The 20,470-nt window shown below is 43.9% G+C and overlaps 2 protein-coding genes and 1 long non-coding RNA gene across 11 annotated transcripts in view; 2 read left to right on the top strand and 1 right to left on the bottom strand.

Annotated features, from left to right (window-relative positions):
- The window catches only part of PDE7A (phosphodiesterase 7A), a 115,994-nt gene extending 109,557 nt beyond the window's left edge, over positions 1-6,437 (top strand). For both annotated transcript variants that reach the window (XM_032609998.1, XM_032609999.1), the window contains 2 exons: positions 744-824; positions 4,641-6,437. In XM_032609998.1, the coding sequence (XP_032465889.1) occupies positions 744-824; positions 4,641-4,849 (290 nt within the window). In that variant the 3' untranslated portion in view covers positions 4,850-6,437. The remainder of the gene's footprint in view (positions 1-743; positions 825-4,640) is intronic.
- A 316-nt stretch (positions 6,438-6,753) lies between these two features.
- Positions 6,754-14,052, top strand: LOC116742399. The gene is made up of 4 exons (XR_004346452.1): positions 6,754-9,220; positions 10,983-11,149; positions 12,216-12,339; positions 13,917-14,052. It is a non-coding gene; the product is annotated as an uncharacterized LOC116742399 (long non-coding RNA).
- MTFR1 (mitochondrial fission regulator 1) overlaps positions 13,065-20,470 on the bottom strand; it is an 80,451-nt gene continuing 73,045 nt past the window's right edge. For 7 of the 8 annotated variants that reach the window (XM_032610003.1, XM_032610002.1, XM_032610001.1 and 4 more), the window contains 2 exons: positions 15,482-15,650; positions 13,065-14,646 (listed from right to left, as the gene is read on the bottom strand). In XM_032610003.1, the coding sequence (XP_032465894.1) occupies positions 14,578-14,646; positions 15,482-15,650 (238 nt within the window). In that variant the 3' untranslated portion in view covers positions 13,065-14,577. Of the gene's footprint in view, positions 15,651-20,470 lie in introns of all 8 variants that reach the window. The other variant, XM_032610000.1, reaches the window with a different exon arrangement.

Genomic DNA, 20,470 nt, shown 5'->3' with positions numbered 1-20,470 from the left:
TTGAGCATCTGTTTTGAAAATCAGCAGTTCTCTTTTGAAATGATCTGATGTGTGTGTAGGCATTTATGAATTAGACGTGGAGCCGGCTGGAAGGTTTTCTGTACAGAAAGATTTTCCTGCCCTTGCTCCATCCTTGTCTTGTGTGGAGGGTGTGGCCATATGAGCATGTAAGACATGTTTTGTGATTTAAAGCCAGGAACCAAGGATCTTCGTTCCATGCACCTTCCTTTCAGAAATCTGAGTTTTAAATTAAAATGCTGACAGAATTACAGTCTTGGGATAACACCTAGTAAAAGTTTTCCACCCTCTCCATTTAAAATAGGATGTTGGCTTGGCAGCCTTTTCTATGTATGAATAACTTAAAGTTTAAAAAAGAGCTAATTTAGGGCTTCCCTGGTGGTGCAGTGGTTGAGAGTCCGCCTGCCGATGCAGGGGACACGGGTTCGTGCCCCGGTCCGGGAAGATCCCACATGCCGCGGAGCGGCTGGGCCCGTGAGCCATGGCCGCTGAGCCTGCGCGTCCGGAGCCTGTGCTCCGCAACGGGAGAGGCCACAGCAGTGAGAGGCCTGCGTACCGCCAAAAAAAAATTTTTTAAAAGAGCTAATTTAGAAGGCATCCTCTCGTGAGGATTGTGTTACATTATTCCTAAGGAATTTACAGGTAAGATGAAGACTTTCATTATATATTTAACCAATAGGTATATTCCGCATTAAGAATTCTTTTTTTCTTTTTTCCATTTCTAGGAGACATAGAGAAAAAGTATCATCTGGGTGTGAGTCCACTTTGTGATCGTCAGACCGAATCTATTGCCAACATCCAGATTGGTAACTATGCATACTGAGATATAACTGGTTTTTAAAATGCCACTGATTTTAAGTTTGCCAAGAAGAGAGGTACATCTGAAATATCAGTATTAAAATTATGCTTATTTCTAATTTTTAAATAATTGAAGAAATTTTATTCTGGTTTTTCCTTTTTTTTTGGCTCTTATAATTTACTCTCATTTGATTTTAGTTCCTCAAAAGCAGAGCAGGTAGCAATAACTTTCTGTTCTGAACTGGAAAGAATGCATCATTTTCCCATGTGGGAGCCTCATTGGCGTCATTCTGGGACCGCTGGGCCTGACGGTCATGGGAAGACCGGCTTCCAAGACTGCCGGCTTTTCTCTCACCGCTGCCTGCTGGTTGAAGCTAACTCTTCAGCACCTCACACAGGCCCCTCGCAACCTGGCCTCCAATTGTCTCTTCCGTCTTCTCCCCAACACCTTCCCCCTCGTTTACCTACAGCAACTCGGGACTCCCTGGGGCTCCCCAAATCCCTGGGGCTCCTTCACTCTGTGCCTCGCCAGGCCCCCCGTCTGCCTCATAGCCTCCTCTTCCTTGAGGGTCCACCTCAGATGTCACCCCCAGAAGCCACCTTCCACTCTCTCTGGGCAGCCGTCACCCCTCTTGAGGCGCTGGATGCCTGTCGTCACAGCTCCAGGTGCCGACCTGGCCTTTGGAGGGGTGTGTGTCCCCAAGGCCAGCGCTGCCCCTCGGGGCGGGCCCACTTGAGAACTGCTTGTTGAGTGGACTGTGACGGTAAGAGAAAGCACGATGAAGGGGCTGTGATTCAAGAACGTGCAGCTTGTCGTAGACGAGCCGAGGGAAGATGGGCCAGGTTTGGGGTGCGGCGGGTGGATTGCCAAGTGGGGGTCACTCAGAAGGATATGGAGGGACGGGCGTAATTTTGGTGGCTGATACTGAGCAGGACCTCTCGGGACTCGGTTGACAATAGTGAAGTGTGTCCAGAAACTTCGGAGAGAGAAAGTTTCTAGGAATTCGGAAGGTAGCACAATGCTGTGGCATTGCTAATACCCGGAAAAGCGGACTGTGCTGGAGGGTCAGAAAATCAGACAGAGAATTCTCACACCGTACAACAGCTGAAGAGGATCCTCAGCGGGAGGCAGTGGGTAGTAACGATCTGGCCGCAGAGCGAGCAGTAGAGATGCGGGAGAGTGAGGCCCAGGCCCGCGGGGACAGCGCGGGGACGCCGAGTCCCCCGGGAGCTGGGACTGGCCAGGAGCGCGGGAGAGGGAGGCGGGAGGGCAGGGGATGACGGGACAAGAAGCCTGTCTGCTCTGGCCTGGTCCTCAAGGGCGTAGCCTTCGGATGCGGAAGAGCAGACGAAACGTGGGCAGAGGGGGCCGAGTTGAAGAGCAGGGCTTGGCTTGTGGCACACACTCCAGCTGACTTCGTGCCTCAGCCCGTTACTGCCTTGATTCGTGAGAGACGTTGCGAATGAGGTTTAAAAAACTGCACGTTTTAAAAGGGACAAGAAGCTAGATCCCTTAAGCCGTTCTTGTCGTTTCTGACCTTGTCAGCGTTGGGCAGTCGTGGACCCGGTCCCCCGGGGGGCAGGGATAAGGTAGAAGGCGGTGGCAGTTGATGGGGGCTGACCCCTCCCGGCACCCTAGGACACAGGCACTGCTGATGTTCTTTTCCACATAGTTTGCCCAGTTTATACAGGTAACAGGTGTTGGTCTTTCTGACATCAAATCCTAGGTAAAATGGGGCTTGCAGAGGTCCTCTTCCTGGGGTGAGTCAGGACGATTAGAATGAACTCTGCACACAGCAGCAGTTACTCGGAGCCAGCACACGGTCAGTAGGTAGAAGTCGTGTTTAATTAACACGGTTTCCTTCTTTGGTAGGAACACTAGGTCCTGTCACGTACCGGGTGAGGGTGAGGCATTGACGCAGCGCCCTGTGGTATCTGAGGAGAAGAGATAGAGGCGCATGGGCTGGGACAGTTAAGGGGGTTCACGGGTGGATGAGCAGCTCACGAGTAGCGTCCTGCCACCTGGCTGTGTCCGCGGCCCCGGCCCGTGCATTGTTATCAGGTACTTACAACCTAAAAGAATCCTAGGTACCATAGAGCCGGAAGTGAGAGCTGATTTGTTGGATGTGAGAAGCAGGATGCAGCTCTCAACCAGCTGGGACAGTGGGAGAATCAAAGAAGATGGATCGCGTGAAACCTGCGGTAATAAGGTTCTGCATTTGGGTGCAACACTCCGGCTGCTCACGACTTGACTGTGGCACCTGGAAAAGACAGGGCTCTGGCGGCTGGCTCAGCCTGACCCGGGGCTGAGGGGGTGGCTTGGCTGCCAGAAGCCGCTCTGCCCTGACTGCAGTGATGCCGTTTTCCCGTGTCCTCTCTCTCCTCACCAGACGTAACTCGTGGAGAGCACATCTTGTCTGTTTGTCCACTGCTTATCCGTGGCCACCCAGAGCAGTGCCTGGCATCTAGAAGGTTCTCAGTTAACATGTGTGGAGGGGATGGAAGAGATGAAAGAAAGAAATGGAGGACTTCCCTGGAGCCCTGGTCCGGGAAGATCCCACATGTCGCGGAGCGGCTGGGCCTGTGAGCCACAACTTCTGAAGCCCGCGTACCATAACTACTGAAGCCCGTGCACCTAGAGCCCGTGCTCCACAACAAGGGAAGCCACCGCAATGAGAAGCCCGTGCACTGCAACGAAGAGCAGCCCCCGCTCACCTCAACTAGAGAAAGCCCGCGCGCAGCAACGAAGACCCAACGCAGCCAAAAATAAATAATTTTAAAAAAAAAGAAATGGAAGAAAGCCTTATTTCCAATATCATTACTACTTCAGATACCATAATCTCTACACTTGAAAAAATTCAATCATCAGACCGTATATGACTTTTCCAATTAAAAGTAGTGGGTGCTTTATTTCCAGTGAGATTTTTTTTTGTTAGCTAAATGGAACCTGTGTTGTCTGTGGTCCATGTGGTCTTTTGCTGAAAAGAAAAGGTTTTGGAGATGCAGAAAATTTTAAAACTGTTAAACAAGCAGTGATAGAATTTGAATGTACATTTTCCTGTCCTTGATCAAAAGTTTAGGAAGACAATGTTATTTGCTTCTCCTAATAGATGTGATCTGATTGTCAAGGTGAGGCTTCTTTCGCCCTGTGTAAGACACTATGTAGTTTTAAGTCAGCTGTAATGTGGGCTCGAGTGCTGTGTAACCCAGAGATGCAGACAGGCCCGAGACCACTCCTTCTCCTTTTCTGACTGAATCAAGGGAGATCGATTGTAGGAAGTGTCTGTAAAGTAGGCCTCCTGGTACACTTTTGATGTTCACTTTCCTAATTGTCTAAACTAATCTCTGTTCGTTCTAGACTCACACTTTGTGGCATGCGTTTTGGCTTTATAAATGCTGAGATTCATAGCGGGCCCACTGTGCTCATGACCAGGTGTGACAATTACCAGCCCGGACGGTAGGGCAGCCGCGCCTCAGTCCGGCCTCGTCACCCACAGCCCCGGGGGGACCCCCTTAGCCTTGGGCACACTGTGCCCTGCTCCTCAGGGTTGAGAGGGCCGCCGCGGGTTTGCTGAAATAGAAGGATATGGTTGGTGCAGCTGAGAGGAGTCGTCAGAAGAGATGGGCTGTGTTTGTCAGTTCACCTTTACTTCAGGTTTCAGTAAGTTACCTAAATAGATTCTTCAGAGAAGATATGTAAATCTACACACACATCTTTTGAAAAATAAGAGGTAATATTGGAATAGGACTTAAGAGAGTAAACACTACCTTGACGTTGTAAAGTTTCAGAACATCCACTAATACCTTTTCTCTTACTGTCTCAGGTTTTATGACGTATCTCGTGGAGCCTCTGTTCACGGAATGGGCCCGGTTCTCCAACACCAGGCTGTCCCAGACAATGCTCGGACACGTGGGGCTGAACAAAGCCAGCTGGAAGGGACTGCAGCAAGAACAGTCCAGCAGCGAGGACGCTGATGCTGCATTTGAGGAGCTGAACTCACAGTTATTACCTCAGGAGAACCGGTTATCCTAAATGCCCCCCCAAGTCATTGGGCAGACTGCCTCTGGAGCTCGTTAGAAATGTGAATGGGGTCTTGAGGTGAGAGAACTTTACTCTTGACTGCCGAAGGAAGTGAATGACGCCAGCATTATTTATTTCCAAGATTTCCTCTGTTGGATCATTTGAACCCACTTTTTAATTACAAGACCCGAACATACAGCAATATGCATTTGGCTTTCGTGTGAAACCTTGAATATGCAAAGCCCAGCGGGAGCGAACCGAAGGGAATAACAAAGTTTTGCAGGAAGTTTTGCGGTGGCCCTCGTGCTTCTCGAAGCATCATGAAACTTGAACCAAAGCCTTCAGCAGAAATCTTTGGAATTTAACCCGTCTGATGCAACAGTGTGTATCTGTACCTTCCACTAAGTTCTCTCGGAGAAAATGGAAATGTGAAGTGCCCAGCCTCTGCGCCTCTGGCCAGACTCGATGTTTACAGACCAACTCTGAAATACTGGTTCTCAATCCGCCTTGGAGCACGATTGTGAAGGAACCACTAAGAATTTTAAAGATCAAACCTAAACTGCAGCCCTTTCCCCCGGTTTGCCTTTCTTCTTTGGATGCCACCAAAGCCTCCCATTTGCTATCCTTTTACTTTGTGCACTGGAAACAGAGCATTTATCCTAGAGCGCCGCCGAGCTTTCACTCCAGTGCTGTTGGGCAATGCAATTTTTTTTAACTCTTAGTTTTTAATTTGGGGCGGGGGGGGCAGAACCCCAGTGTCCTAGCTGTATTATGATTCCGCAGTGAAGACGTTGCATGTTGTTTTCACTAATGTACACTTGACCTGCACATGCAAGAAAAGGGTGGAATGTTTTAAAACACCGTAATCAGCTCAGGGTATTGCCAATCTGAAATAAAGTGGGATGGGCAAGTGTGTCCTTCAGAGCAAGGGTACTAAAGTCCCTCTCGCCGCAGGGAGTGAGAGGTATGTTGTGTGTGTGCGGGTGTGTGTGTGGGGCACGCTCGTGCATGTGTGACTGTGCATGTGTTCTATTTATCCACGTGGGAAGGATTGGGAACATCAGCTTTTATTTATTATTTTAGAATGTGACGCAATGAGCAGCCACACGTGGGGAGGGGAAGGGAGGTCAGCTGTAACAGATCGCTCCAGATGCCTTAAACTATGCACAAAGCTAAGTGACCAAACTTCTTGTTTTGATTTGAAAAAAGTGCATTGTTTTCTTGTCCCTCCCCCTTTGATGAAATGTTACCCTTTGATGGGCCTTTTGATGTGAACAGATGTTTTCTAGGACAAAATCTAAGGACTGATTTTAAACTTATAACATTCCACTTTTGTAATTTGTTTTAAAATGTTTTATGTGTAGTAAGCACAACTTGTAATCTAGTTTTAAGAGAAACCGGTGCTTTCTTTTAGTTCAATTGTATTTCCCTTGTTACTGTAAAGGACTGTTTATTAATTATGTTTACAAGTTTGTTGCAACAGTCATTTTCTTGGGAGAAAGCTTGAGTGTAAAGCCATTTGTAAAAGGCTTTGCCATACTCATTTTAATACGTGCCTGTTGCTGTTAACTTTTGACGAATAAAAACCTATCTTTTCACATTTTCATCTTTGATATTTACCTATAAGTCAGTCCGTTGGAAACCACGACGCTAAATTACTAGGGAAGCAAAGAATTCGCTTCTCGGCTCCGGCATTCGCTCGCCACACATTTGTTCAGGCAGAGCTGGGCGCAGGCAGAGTCCTGCGGGCTCGTGTGCTGCCTGCACCTCACGGGTGAGCAAGCTGAGGCCGGGATGTAGTGGACAGAGTCCCAACAGCCGGGAGAAGTCGGCTCTGAGCCCAGCCTCTTGACTCCACAGCCCTTTGTTCCACGGCGGGAACCTCAGGCCTTTGTGCAGGTACTAAGATACTACTCGTATTGGCCTTTTAAAAGTCAAGTAATAGGAAATGGCCACTTAATACTACTTTTGGTATCAGCGTAAGAAAGGTACCACTGGGCCTCTCCTGGATCCTCCCAAGTCCATTTCATTAGAAGGGATACATGTCAACTTTGAACTCAAACATAGTCACTATTTGCACAGAAGAGTGATGTCGGATAGAAATACAGTGTGAGCCGAGTCGGTGAGTGTCAATTTCCTAGGAGTCACATTTAAAAAAAGGAAAAAGAAACAGCTGGAATTTTAATAATATTTATTCCAACATATCCAAAGTATTTTATCATTTCAATACGTAGTCATTATAAAAAACTATTGAGATGTTTTACATTCTTTTTTCTGTTACAAAGTCTTTGAAATCTGGCGTGTCTTTTATGCTTACAGCACGTCTCGGTTCGGACCAGCCATGTTTCAAGTGCCCGGTCTCCACATGTGGCTCGTGGCCACCACACTGGACAGCTGGGTGCAGAAGTCCGAGGGCTATGTGGGGAAGGTCAGTTGGCCACTTATACGAGGAGTATCGTCTTGGCACATTTGACGCATCCAGTGTCTGTCTGATAAGGAAACTTGCCAGCTCACACACCTAGCATGTCAGCACATGGAAAGCAGAACTGTATCTCATAGCAAACTCACATTAACCAGTTTCACAGAAACTGATGTTTTTTAAAAGCGTTAATAGTTAAATATAACTATCAATCGTTCTCTCCCTTTAGGCAGACGTTCTCGGGAAGCCAAGTGACGATCAGCCGGTTGCTTGAGCGTGGATTCTGAGCAAGGGAAGCAAGTCGCCCCACGCATCCTGCGGGGACATACCTGCTGCAGGGACGTACCACGGTTCCCCTGAACGAGGCTACAGATTCTCCGCCAGGAGCGGCTTCTCCACGCCTTCTTGATTGGCACATCCAGCAGACATGTCAGACCTTCAGCCTTGCATCACTTGAGCCTGCCTGGGCTCCATCTGCCAGTGTATGATTGCTTTCTCCTTCTCTGACCTGTTACATGTTTCTCACTGTTGGATATTCAGAGGATTGTCTTCTTATTGCCATTCTCCAGGGGGAGACACCTGAGCGTTGCTCCCATCTCCTGCCTACACATAAAATAAACCCACTGCAAAGGTATGTTTTGTTACATATATGTGGTATTACCGGCTATAGCCCTGCTTCTTCAACAGGACCTATATTCTTTGAACATCGGTTTTCTAGAAAAATCTGAGGAAACAGTACAGTAATTTAGAAGGTCACAGTTTAAATAATTAAATATTATAGAAGAGAATGCAAAATTCACAAATTTTAAAGATAAAACAGGAGACTTCAAAGAATCGTGGAGCGTTGCAGCAGCCCTTTGGGGCTCTGGGCCGGCCCTTAGTCAGGTGGGGGCAGCTCCTCTGCTCTAGGCTGAAAGTCCTCGGAGAGAAAATTGTGGTAAGCCTTAGCTTAACAAAAACAATCTGGTTCCTGGTCAGTATTTGCACTCCGTAAGTGTGGTGGTTTATAATGATCCTCTTTACATAAAAGAAGTAAATATTTTATGTCCTTTGTCCAACCTGGGCAATGTGTTTGTACCTTAGATACAAGTTAGAGGTGCAAATGATTCTTTGAAGATTCCTGTAACAGCCTTTCTTTCCAAAAATCTTTCTTGACTCTTAAAGCTTTCGATTTTCTTAAAACTTTAAAATTTTCACATTGGAGGTTTACAGTGTTTTCATGTGTACTTTTTTTTTTTTTTTGCGCGGTACGCGGGCCTCTCACTGCTGTGGCCTCTCCCGTTGCGGAGCACAGGCTCCGGACGCGCAGGCTCAGCGGCCATGGCTCACGGGCCCAGCCGCTCCGCGGCATGTGGGATCTTCCCAGACCGGGACATGAACCCGTGTCCCCTGCATCGGCAGGCGGACTCTCAACCACTGTGCCACCAGGGAAGCCCCATGTGTACTTTTTTTAATGTATAAATATTTTGTTTAAATCTCCTCCCAATCAGTATCTCCCGCTTGGGTCAATGACCGACAGCTAATCTGCATTCAGGAATGTTTTTAAATAAATGTGACATTAATCACCATACTAGCAGCATATATCTGAAACACAAAGTTATCCAGATATGTGCAAGACTTAGCCTGAGCCATTCCTTGTTTGCTGAGGATTTGCAGACAACCTGTATCCTCTGGAAGGCCCCCAGTTGTCCACTGTCTCCAGGGGAAGTGACCGCTACTTGCGGGGGACTACCAGGGGTGCACAGCCGTCTCCTCCACCTTTTTTTCTCTTGTGCTTAGCACAGGGCTAGCGTGAACTGTGCCGTCAGTAAATGTTGAGAAAATTAACTTGGAATTGTTTCCTTTTTAGCTATCAGTCTACCATCATGAGCAATTATGTGGAAACTAGTCTGTCAATGCCGAAGTCACGTGGTCACGGTATCCGAGTTCCTGTTGTGTGCAGAACTGCACTGGATGTAATAAAGGTATTAAAACTAAATACCGAGACGGGGTCTCTGTTCTCAAAATGTTTGGGTGACAAGATGATGTGTGGAAAGCATCTGTTATGTAATATGGGAGGTTTCTATATTGTACAAAATGAGTGTAAAGTGTTGGGGTATTGTTGAGAATGAATGATTTTGTTGGGTTAATGATGAAAATGACACCATTTCCAGTAATTATTGAATCTTACTAACATCCGTGACTGGTAAAATCATTTAGCTTTCAAGTTTGATTCTAAAATATAAGTCTTAGATGTTCACTGTGATACTTCTAGTAAAATACTAATAACTTTTATCAATCACAGTAACATTGTTTTTTACTTTTACAGCTATGCTAAGTCGTCCTGAACCTATCCTGAAGTCTGGTAGAATGGTCAGGGAAAGAGAAACACCCCTATTTTTAGTATTAGATTCCTTTTAGCTGTATTTTAAAACTGAAGCACGGTGACCTATTGGTTTATTGCAACTTTCCACTGGTCCCATCAATAGTCTTGTTAAGAAAGTTCATCTTATATTACATTTATGTTTAAGCTATGCATTGTTTGAGATTTTTGAGCATAAATTTGAAGTGTTTCTTTACTGTTGAGCTGCATCCTATAAAGAATCGGGAGGCTGCATGGTATCCCAAGGTGCTTTATCTTTTGAAGAAAGTATCATAAAGGAATGTGTTTAAAGTTCCTAGTTGAACATTTGCAGGAAAGTTTCTGAATTTCCATCTAAGAATCCTCACAAGATAGGGGTTAACTTTTCCATTGTAGGGAACAGAGTCTCACTCAGATCACTGCAGGGTAACTGGAGCTTTATCTTGAGGATTCATGTTCACGATAATGAGACAAACCCTATGAAGGCTGTAGAAGCAGAACCTGGGGGTCTGGGCGCTCTGAGATGTAGCTTCTTGCTGCGTCTGCTTCTTCCCACACTTCTCCTCTTCCTTTCTCTTCTCTACCTTGGAGTGTCTGCTTAGAAAGGCAGTAAAGTTTTTAAAGTGTTGTCTTTGTGGCTAGATCGACTGTGTTAAGGTCTTTGGTCATGTATTAGCGCATCACCTCATCTTCTGCGTGGCTCCCTAACCTATAACATGTCTGCCTCGTGAAGGTAAAATAATGTCCTGACACACGGTTCAGTCCCAGTGTCCTTGTTCGTGTCCTCGTCATCTGTTTTGTATAAACTGCTCGTAGGTATCGTGGGTACACGTGTACCTCATGGCGTGCTTATTTGAGCTCCAGGTACCAACTGTGCCCCTCGCTCAAGGTTGCCTATTCAGATTCCCAAGGGAGGACGTGGACCAGCTCGTCAGGGCTGCGTCCTGAGTCACACATGTCTCTGCATTAGCTGGTGCTCCCCTTGCAGAGGGCAGTCTGCTCCGGAGCTGCGTCAGAGAGATCATCGTGCGGAGTGTCACGTGCTCTCCACCGTCACCGATCACACCTGCATTACACAACAGTGTCCCCACCACACCTGCTTCGCACCCTTTTTCATCCTCTGATAGCAAGCATGACTGGCCAGTGAAGAGGGACGGCTCCTAGGCCATGTGAACAGAAAGCTGTTCACAACTCTGGTAAAAATCCTGTTGTGAAGAGTGTCTTTCTCCCCATATTACGGCTTTTCCAGCTGGGAAGACTGGTTAGGAGGGACAGGACTGCCCTGTAGTGGCCACAGCAGTTTGGGATGGAACGCGAGGTGCTATTTGGATCATCTTCTTTAGCTTCCTGGTAATGTCTAAATTACACTCGTGTTATTCTCTCAGCTTAGAGAAGGAGCTCTCTGACCTTTAGAAGAGGCTGGAAAATCTTCCAGGGGAGAGAAGTTTGAGAAGCTCCAGCTAGAGGAACATTACGTTTCCCAGCCCCTACCAAGTGGACTAAGGACAACAGCTTTCGGGGAAACATCCAAGATTTCTGGATCCTTCCATGGGTATGCTATTTTTATTATTTTATTTTATTGTCCTATCTGTTCTCAAGTGATCAGACTAGTACGAACCAAGAACTAGCCTGCTTACAAGGTTTACAAGGAAAAACTAATAAGAATTTTAAGAAAAAGGCTCAGTGGGGTAGCTCAGAAGAATGCTGAGTCTAGGATGAGAAGGGGGAAGAGGACTCGGGAATGGCTAAAGGCTCATGGGAAAGACTGTGACAGTAACAGGCAGAACAGTGGTACTGTTGTAAAACCAAGTGCCTCCTTCTGCCTGGCAATCCCAGAGCTGGTGCTACTGGGCTAACGCCTGAAAGTTTAAACTTGTATCTGCCAGATCTAACCTACACAGAAAACTTACGTTTTTTGGAGAAGTTACCAGAGGATGGATTGTTTTCAGTAGTTGTTACCTCATGTTTTCTTCCTTCACCACTGAGGCACAGACTCATAGGAACTCTTAATACAGCAAGAGGACAGCGGACTTCCCTGGCGGTCCAGTGGTTAAGACTCTGGGCTTCCAATGCAAGGGTTGTTGTTTCGATCCCTGGTCGGGGAACTAAGATCCCACATGCCATGCAGTGTGGTCAAAAAATTTAAAAAAAAGAAAAAATGAGGACAGTATTCTTCTGCAGAAGGGCCTACGACTGGGAAGACAAGCCAGAACTGAAGACTAAGACCTACTGCTTCACCCAGGCCTGTGCAAAGAATGACACCTTTTCCAGGTGCCAAGAACACTGGAGAAATCCGTCTACTGGGCACTGGGCACTACAGTGACCTTGTGTAAAATAACGTAGTAACTTAGTTAGCAAGCTGCCATTTACAGAACGTGTTCAGAATCATTATTTAATCCTAGTTTTCTGGCCTTAGAATTATTCCCATTTTAAAAAGAGGTGTGACTTGGCCAGGATCACATACATGGATCGTGTTTTAGCTCCAAGTCCAGCGCTCTTTGCCACACTCATTATGTACACAGTTGACCCTTGAGCAACACAGGTTTGAACTGCATGGGTCCACTTACATGTGGACGTGTTTCAATAAATAATATAGTACCTGTATTTTCATTTTACAGCTCTTTAAGTTACATATGGGGAGAAGTGTGTGTTTGACCAGAGATCACAGGACATGGAATCAAAGAAACTAAGGGTTGAGTCCTGACCCTATCCAAACTGTTTCAGCTTCCTACCCACCCTTGGGTGAGTCATTTACCAATTCATTTGTTGTTGAGGCAGAGATAGCAACGTGTGGATTTTCGACTGGGGATGAGAGGGAGTCAGTGCCCCTAACACCCACGTTTTCTTTTTTTTTTTTAAACTTTGATATGGACCAATTTTAGTCTTTTAATTGCATTTGTTACAACATTGCTTCTGTTTTATGTTTTGCTTTTTGGCCAGGAGGGATACGTGGGATCTTAGCTCCCTGACCAGGGATGGAACCCACACCCCTTGCATTGGAAGGCGAAGTCCCGCCCCCCACATTTTCAAGGGTGCACTCTGTAAGAGTGAGTCCCTAGACTAGTGAGAATCACGGGAGAGAAAACATTACACCAGTTATTTAACTTTTTGAGCCTCAGCTGTAAAATGTAGAGTTGAACTATTTTTAAGGTCTTTCACCCAACTATTGTGTTGGGTGGGAGAACCAGAAACTGAATGAGGTGGGTGTAGGGGAAGATGAGAAAAGAGCTTTCACCAGTCCCAGAGGTGGATTATAGGCTTGAGAACCCTGAGGAAACTCATCCCAAGTGACTGCCTTTCTCTTCTTAATGATGGAGTTCCTTTAAGAGAAAGATGAATGAGAGGTGATATATTCTAGGCAATATATTTCCCCTTGAAAAATGCAGAAAGCAAATAATTCTAAAGAAGCTGCATGTATAATATAAAAGAATCGTGCCTATTGTGGAAAAAAAAAAAGAAAGCATTTGTATAGGCATTATGGCCCAAGGAAAGTAAAAAGTTTATTTCAAAACAGTAATTTCCTTGTAATTGGAGCACTGCCCAAAATTCAACAACAGTGATACAAATATAATACATACTTTGACCTCCTAAGAAATTTATATCAGGTGAATTTTCTGAATTCCTTTTAAAGGCAGAATTTTTAAACCGTAGAAAATAATCAGAAACAATGTATCAACATGTGTAAAATAAGCCACAGTTCAAAGTTCAGCTGAATAACCAAACCATGAAAATCACCCCCAACTAATATTTGCTATTATTTAGAACACTGCACGTATTTTCAATAACTTAAAAGGGTCTTCACATCTCCTAATCCCCCCAGGAAGGACAACTTTCTTTTCACTAGATTTAAATAATAGATCCAAATATTTACTCATAGTAGGAGGTTCTGACATTAAACTATGTGTGTTTAACAGAAATGAATATAGAAAATCATGAAGATACATGCATTTAAAAATGATCACTTGTAGCAAGTCCTTGGAAGTCGTAGAGGAGAAAGGCAGTTGTCTACTTCCTAATAGCACCTAAGGTTTATGCTACATAATATAATTCAGCAAAACACCATTCTGACCAATGATAAGCAACTTACAGAACATTCTTTCTCCTATTCAATGTTTCATTATAAAGCTACTATTTTGACCAATATTAAAAAATTTTTAACTCCATTATGCTGACATTTCCAGAAGTATTAGCAGCAAGTTATCTTCATGCCACTTATTAAACTGAAAGAAAAAGATGGTATATTCTAGTTTTTACTTTAAAAGAGATTTAATTCAATCATTTGATTCCTCACTATTTGAAAACTACATTTTCTTCCTCAGCACTGGATGGCACTACAGTGAAAACGGTTTCCATGATCCCTGACTTCCCTCTTTAAAGGAAAGCATTATGGAATTTCAGCAGCAAACATTATCTGGTTCCTACTCAAACTCCATCTCCAATCCAAGAAAACGTGAGAGAATCTAACATAAAAAGTTCTGTTCAAGGTAAGAAATTCCAATCTCAAAACCATTTCATTCCAACAACTTGGTTATTCCACCTGCTCCATCACTGAATAGAAATGATCACTGAAAACAAATGACACTGTCAGCACCCTCGTCACCCCCTTGCTAAATCTTATGTCCTGAATACATGCACATAAAACGTGTACAGATAAATTAGTGTTAAGAATTAAAAACTCACATCTACAAAGGTCCTTTCTTTATTCTGAAATCTATATAATTGTTTTCCAGACTGGAAATCTAAACATCTTGGCTACACATTAAAAACACATCAGAATATAAATATGCTATGGAAAACTTCAGAACGGACCTTCTCTTAAAAGCAAACAAACTTAGAGTGCTTTTGTTATAGCTTAATCCTCTGAGACTTAAAAGGAGACACTAAATTCAGGTATTTACCAAATGGTGTATTAGGGCTGTTCGGCTAATAGAAATCAACACTAACAGCTGAACTAGTAGGACAGTCTTTCTCAGCTCAGTATTAGGAAGTTGAAACATTTTCAATTAAAGCCTTCATTTTTCCTGTAGACTTCAACATGTGTGGCCCAAACTAGAAAAGAAACAAAAAAGACACTGGTTCATGTAACAGTAACGGTATGCCCCACTCCCAATCATGGATCAAAGGTATGTTCTTCATGAAAAACCAAACAGCTACGTAATATTAAAACCTTTATGAATTGACAAGTTGTTATAAACATGACATATCAAAAGAGTGAAAGGCAAAGAGACAACAAAATTATGCCCTAGAAAACTATAATTACCTTTGCAAGAGCCTAGCTTAGTCCAATTTTACTTCTCCGAATAAAAGAAGGAAGGAAGGTACAGAGTTTCCTTTTCAATGTCTGAAGACTTTCAGAGATGCTAGAATTTCTAAGATATCTACATCTCTGGAATAAACACATATGCCCCATGACAGTACCCAGAATAAAGGTAATGTATAAACTAATACACGATAGCTTCCATGAATCTGCTCAGTCTCCATCTGTGGCATGCCCACAGCCTGCAAGACCCTGGTCAAATGTCTCTCCCTCTTCAGGAGACTTCCTCACAGGTGCCCTAAGAGAAAATGATCTTTCCTTGCTATATCAGCATTTTTATTGTCCTCAGATATAAATTTTATTGTAATGAATTTCACTTCGTTATACTTAAATAAAACAGCATGAAAAATTTAACACAGGAGACACTAAGCAATGAAACCAGGGGTTAACTTGTGCTTCCTTCTCTGTGCTCTTCTGTAACAGGTAATCTAGCTGTAGGGAGGGACTAAATCCCGTAGCACGCGTCCTTTTGAATCTCGCAGGCGCACACAGCTCAACGTGTTGCAGCGTGCAGCAGTGAAGGGAACTACCAGGCTGTACTTGGAGGGAACTGTGCCCAGTACTCACCAACACTCTTTCTGAGGTGCCCTCTGATTCAGACTTTGGAATTCCTTTTTCAGCTTCACCTTGGCTATCACATCGATACCGATAAGCAAACTTCTTTCTCAGAGCCTCTGCTATGAGGGCAGCAGGGTCAGCAGCATCCACCGGTTTGGGCTTCGTGTCTTGTGCTGACCTGAGAAAAATGAACATGAACCAAGGGGGCGCTGATCCCTCCGGGAAGCACACGGGGAGCCTGATGGCACTTCTCTGGCATCAATACACTTGACAAAGACACTGACACATACTGATGCAGTGAAGTGGAAAACCTAGATTTAAAGCTCAATGAAAGAGCACAAAAGTGCCCAATAACAGTCCCTCAGGTCCTCTCAGGAGCAGAGATTATGTGCTCCTTCAGGGCAATTAGGGTTCCATCCTTCTCCAAAAGCCTGGTGACTGCCACAGCAGGGACGCATACAGCTTCACTGGATGAATGACTGCACAGTAAAGAAAAGCCTTCAAATGTAGTTGGGGGAGAAACTGGAAAGTTACCTGCAAGTGTTTATTCTGCTAATCTCTTAGGCTCCTGTACACAGTTAACTATCTTTTCTAAACTAAAAACTTAGAGCTACTCCTGTAGTCATGTTATAAAACAAAGTTCGCAAGAAACCTAGTACTTGGGAGATTGGTTCAAGGTGGCACAGTAGAAGGACGTGCTCTCCCTCCTGCAAGAGCACCAGAATCACAACTAACTGCTGAACAATCATTGACAGGAAGACACTGGAACTCACCAAAAAAGACAGCCCACATCCAAAGACAAAGGAGAAGCCGCAGTGAGATGGTAGGAGGGGCGCAATCACAATAAAATCAAATCCCATAACTGCTGCGTGGGTGACTCACAGACTGGAGAACACTTATACCACAGCAGTCCACCCACTGGAGTGAAGGTTCTGAGCCCCACGTCAGGCTTCCCAACCTGGGGGTCCAGCAACGGGAGGAGGAATTCCTAGAGAATCAGACTTTGAAGGCTAGTGGGATTTGATTGCAGGACTTCGACAGGACTGGGGGAAACAGAGACTCCACTCTTGGAGGGCACACACAAAGTAGTGTGCCCATCGGGACCCAGGGAAAGGAGCAGTGACCCCACAGGAGACTGAACCAGACCTACCTGCTAGTGTTGGAGGGTCTCCTGCAGAGGCAGAGGGTGGCTGTGGCTCACCGTGGGGACAAAGACACTGGCAGCAGAAGTTCTGGGAAGTACTCCTTGGTGTGAGCCCTCCCAGAGTCCATTATTCCAAAGAGCCCAGGTAGGCTCCAGTGTTGGGTCACCGCAGGCCAAATAACCAACAGGGAGGGAACCCAGCCCCACCCATCAGCAGACAAGCAGATTAAACTTTTACTGAGCTCTGCCCACCAGAACAACAGCCAGCTCTACCCACTACCAGTTCCTCCCATCAGGAAACTTGCACAAGCCTCTTAGATAGCCTCATCCACCAGAGGGCAGACAGCAGAAGCAAGAAGAACTACAATCCTGCAGCCTGTGGAACAAAAACCACATTCACAGAAAGATAGACAAGATGAAAGGGCAGACGGCTATGTACCAGATGAAGGAACAAGATAAAACCCCAGACACCAACTAAATGAAGTACAGACAGGCAACCTTCCAGAAAAAGAATTCAGAATAATGATAGTGAAGATGATCCAGGACCTCGAGAAAAGAATGGAGGCAAAGACTGAGAAGACACAAGAAATGTTTAACAAACACCTAGAAGAATTAAAGAACAGAGAGATGAACAATACAATAAGTGAAAAGAAAAATACAGTAGAAGGAATCAATTGCAGAATAACTGAGGCAGAAGAACAGATAAATGACCTGGAAGACAGAATGGTGGAATTCACTGCTGTGGAACAGAATAAAGAAAAAAGAATGAAAAGAAATGAAGACAGCCTCAGACACCTCAGGGACAACATTAACCGCAACAACATTTGCATTATAGGGGTCCCAGAAGGAGAAGGGAGAGAGAAATGACCCAAGAAAATATTTAAAGAGATTATAGTTGAAAACTTCCCTAACATGGGAAAGGAAATAGCCACCCAAGTCCAGGAAGCGCAGAGTTCCCATACAGGATAAACCCAAAGAGAAACACACCAAGACACATAGTAATAAAATTGGCAAAAATATAAAGACAAAGAAAAATTATTGAAAGCAGCAAGGGAAAAATGACAAATAACATACAAGGGAACTCCCATAAGGTTAACAGCTGATTTCTCAGCAGAAACTCTACAAGCCAGAAGGGAGTGGAATGATATACTTAAAGTGATGAAAGGGAAGAACCTACAACCAAGATTACTCTACCTGGCAAGGATCTCATTCAGATTCGAGGGAGAAATCAAAAGCTTTACAGACAAGCAAAAGCTAAGAGAATTCAGCACCACCAAACCAGCTCTACAACAAATGCTAAAGAAACTTCTATAAGTGGAACACAAGAGAAGAAAAGGACCTACAAAAACAAACCCAAAACAATTAAGAAAATGGTAATAGGAACATACATATCGATAATTACCTTAAACATGATTGGATTAAATGCTCAACCAAAAGACACAGGCTCACTGAATGGATACAAAAACAAGACCCATATATATGCTGTCTACAAGAGACCCACTTCAGGATACAGACTGAAAGTGAGGGGATGGAAAAACATGCCATGCAAAAGGAAATCAAAAGCTGGAGTAGCAAAACTCATATCAGATAAAATAGACTTTTAAAATAAAGAATGTTACAAGAGACAAGGAAGGACACTACATAACGATCACAGGATCAATCCAAGAAGATGATGTAACAATTATAAGTATATATGCACCCAACATAGGAACAGCTCAATACATAAGGAAACTGCTAACAGTTATAAAAGAGGAAATCAACAGTGACACAATAGTAGGGGACTTTAACACCTCACTTACACCAATGGACAGATCATCTAAACAGAAAATTAATAAGGAAACACAAGCTTTAAATGACACAATAGACCAGATAGATTTAATTGATATTTATAGGACGTTCCATCCAAAAGCAGCAGATTACACTTTATTCTCAAGTGTGCACGGAATATTCTCCAGGATAGATCACATCAAGCCTCAGTAAATTTAAGAAAACTGACATCATATCAAGCATTTTTCAGAGCATAACACTCTGAGATTAGAAGTCAATTACAGGCAGAAAAAACGTAAAAAACACAAACACATGGAGGCTAAACAGTATGCTACTAAATAACCAAGAGATCACTGAAGAAATCAAAGAAGAAATTAAAAAATACCTAGAGACAAATGACAAAAAACATGATGATCCAAAAGCTATGGGATGCAGCAAAAGCAGTTCCAAGAGGGAAGTTTACAGCAATACAATCCTACCTCAAGAAACAAGAAAAATCTCAATCTAACCTTACACCTAAAGGAACTAGAGAAAGAAGAACAAACAAAACCCAAAGTTAGCAGAAGGAAAGAAATCATACAGATCAGAGCAGAAATAAATGAAATAGAAACAAAACCATAGCAAAGATCAATAAAACTAAAAGCTGGTTCTTGGAGAAAATAAAATTGATAGACCATTAGCCAGACTCATCAAGAAAATGAGGGAGAGGACTCAAATCAATAAAATTAGAAATGAAGAAGAAGTTAAAACAGACACTGTAGAAACACAAAGCATCCTAAGAGACTACTACAAGCAACTCTATGCCAATAAAATGGACAACCTGGAAGAAACAGACAAATTCTTAGAAAAGTATAACCTTCCAAGACTGAACCAGGAAGAAACAGAAAATATGAACAGACCAATCACAAGTAATGAAATTGAAACTGTGATTAAAAATCTTCCAACAAACAAAAGTCCCGGACCAGATGGCTTCACAGGTGAATTCTATCAAAGATTTAGAGAAGAGGTAACACCCATCCTTCTCAAACTCTTCCAAAAAACTGCAGAGGAAGGAACACTCCCAAACTCATTCTATGAGGCCACCATCACCCTGATACCAAAACCAGACAAAGATACAACAAAAGAAAATTACAGGGCTTCCCTGGTGGCACAGTGGTTGGGGGTCCGCCGGCTGATGCAGGGGACACAGGTTCGTGCCCCGGTTCGGGAGGATCCCGCGTGCCACAGAGCGGCTGGGCCTATGAGCCATGGCCGCTGTGCCTGCACGTCCGGAGTCTGTGCTCCACGATGGGAGAGGCCACAGCAATGAGAGGCCTGCGTACCGCAAAAAAAAAAAAAAAAAAATTACAGACCAATATCACTGATGAATATAGATGCAAAGATCCTCAACAAAATACTAGCAAACAGAATCCAACAATACGTTAAAAGGATCATACACCATTATCAAGTGGGGTTTATCCCAGGGATGCAAGGATTCTTCAATATATGCAAATCAATGTGATATACCATATTAACAAATTGGAGAATAAAAACCATATGATCATCTCAATAGATGCAGAAAAAGCTTCTGACAAAATTCAACACCCATTTATGATAAAAACTCTTCAGAAAATGGGCACAGAGGGAACCTACCTCAACATAATAAAGGCTATATACTACAAACCCACAGCAAACATCATTCTCAATGGTGAAAAACTGAAAGCATTTGCTCTAAGATCAGGAACAAGACAAGGATGTCAACTCTCACCACTATTATTTAACATCGTTTTGGAAGTCCTAGCCACAGCAATCAGAGAAGAAAAAGAAATAAAAGGAATACAAATTGGAAAAGAAGAAGTAAAACTGTCAGTGTTTGCAGATGACATGATACTATACATAGCGAATCCTAAAGATGCCACCAGAAAACTACCAGAGCTAATCAATGAATTTGGTAAAGCTGCAGGATACAAAATTAATGCACAGAAATCTCCTGCATTCCTATACACTAATGATGAAAAACCTGAAAGAGAAATTAAGGAAAAACACTCCCATTTACCATTGCAACAAAAAGAATAAAATACCTAGGAATAAACATACCTAGGGAGACA

The sequence above is a fragment of the Phocoena sinus genome, chromosome 17 (genome assembly GCF_008692025.1).
Source record: "Phocoena sinus isolate mPhoSin1 chromosome 17, mPhoSin1.pri, whole genome shotgun sequence".
Lineage (NCBI taxonomy): Eukaryota > Metazoa > Chordata > Mammalia > Artiodactyla > Phocoenidae > Phocoena > Phocoena sinus.
This window is presented reverse-complemented; position numbering and strand designations above follow the sequence as displayed.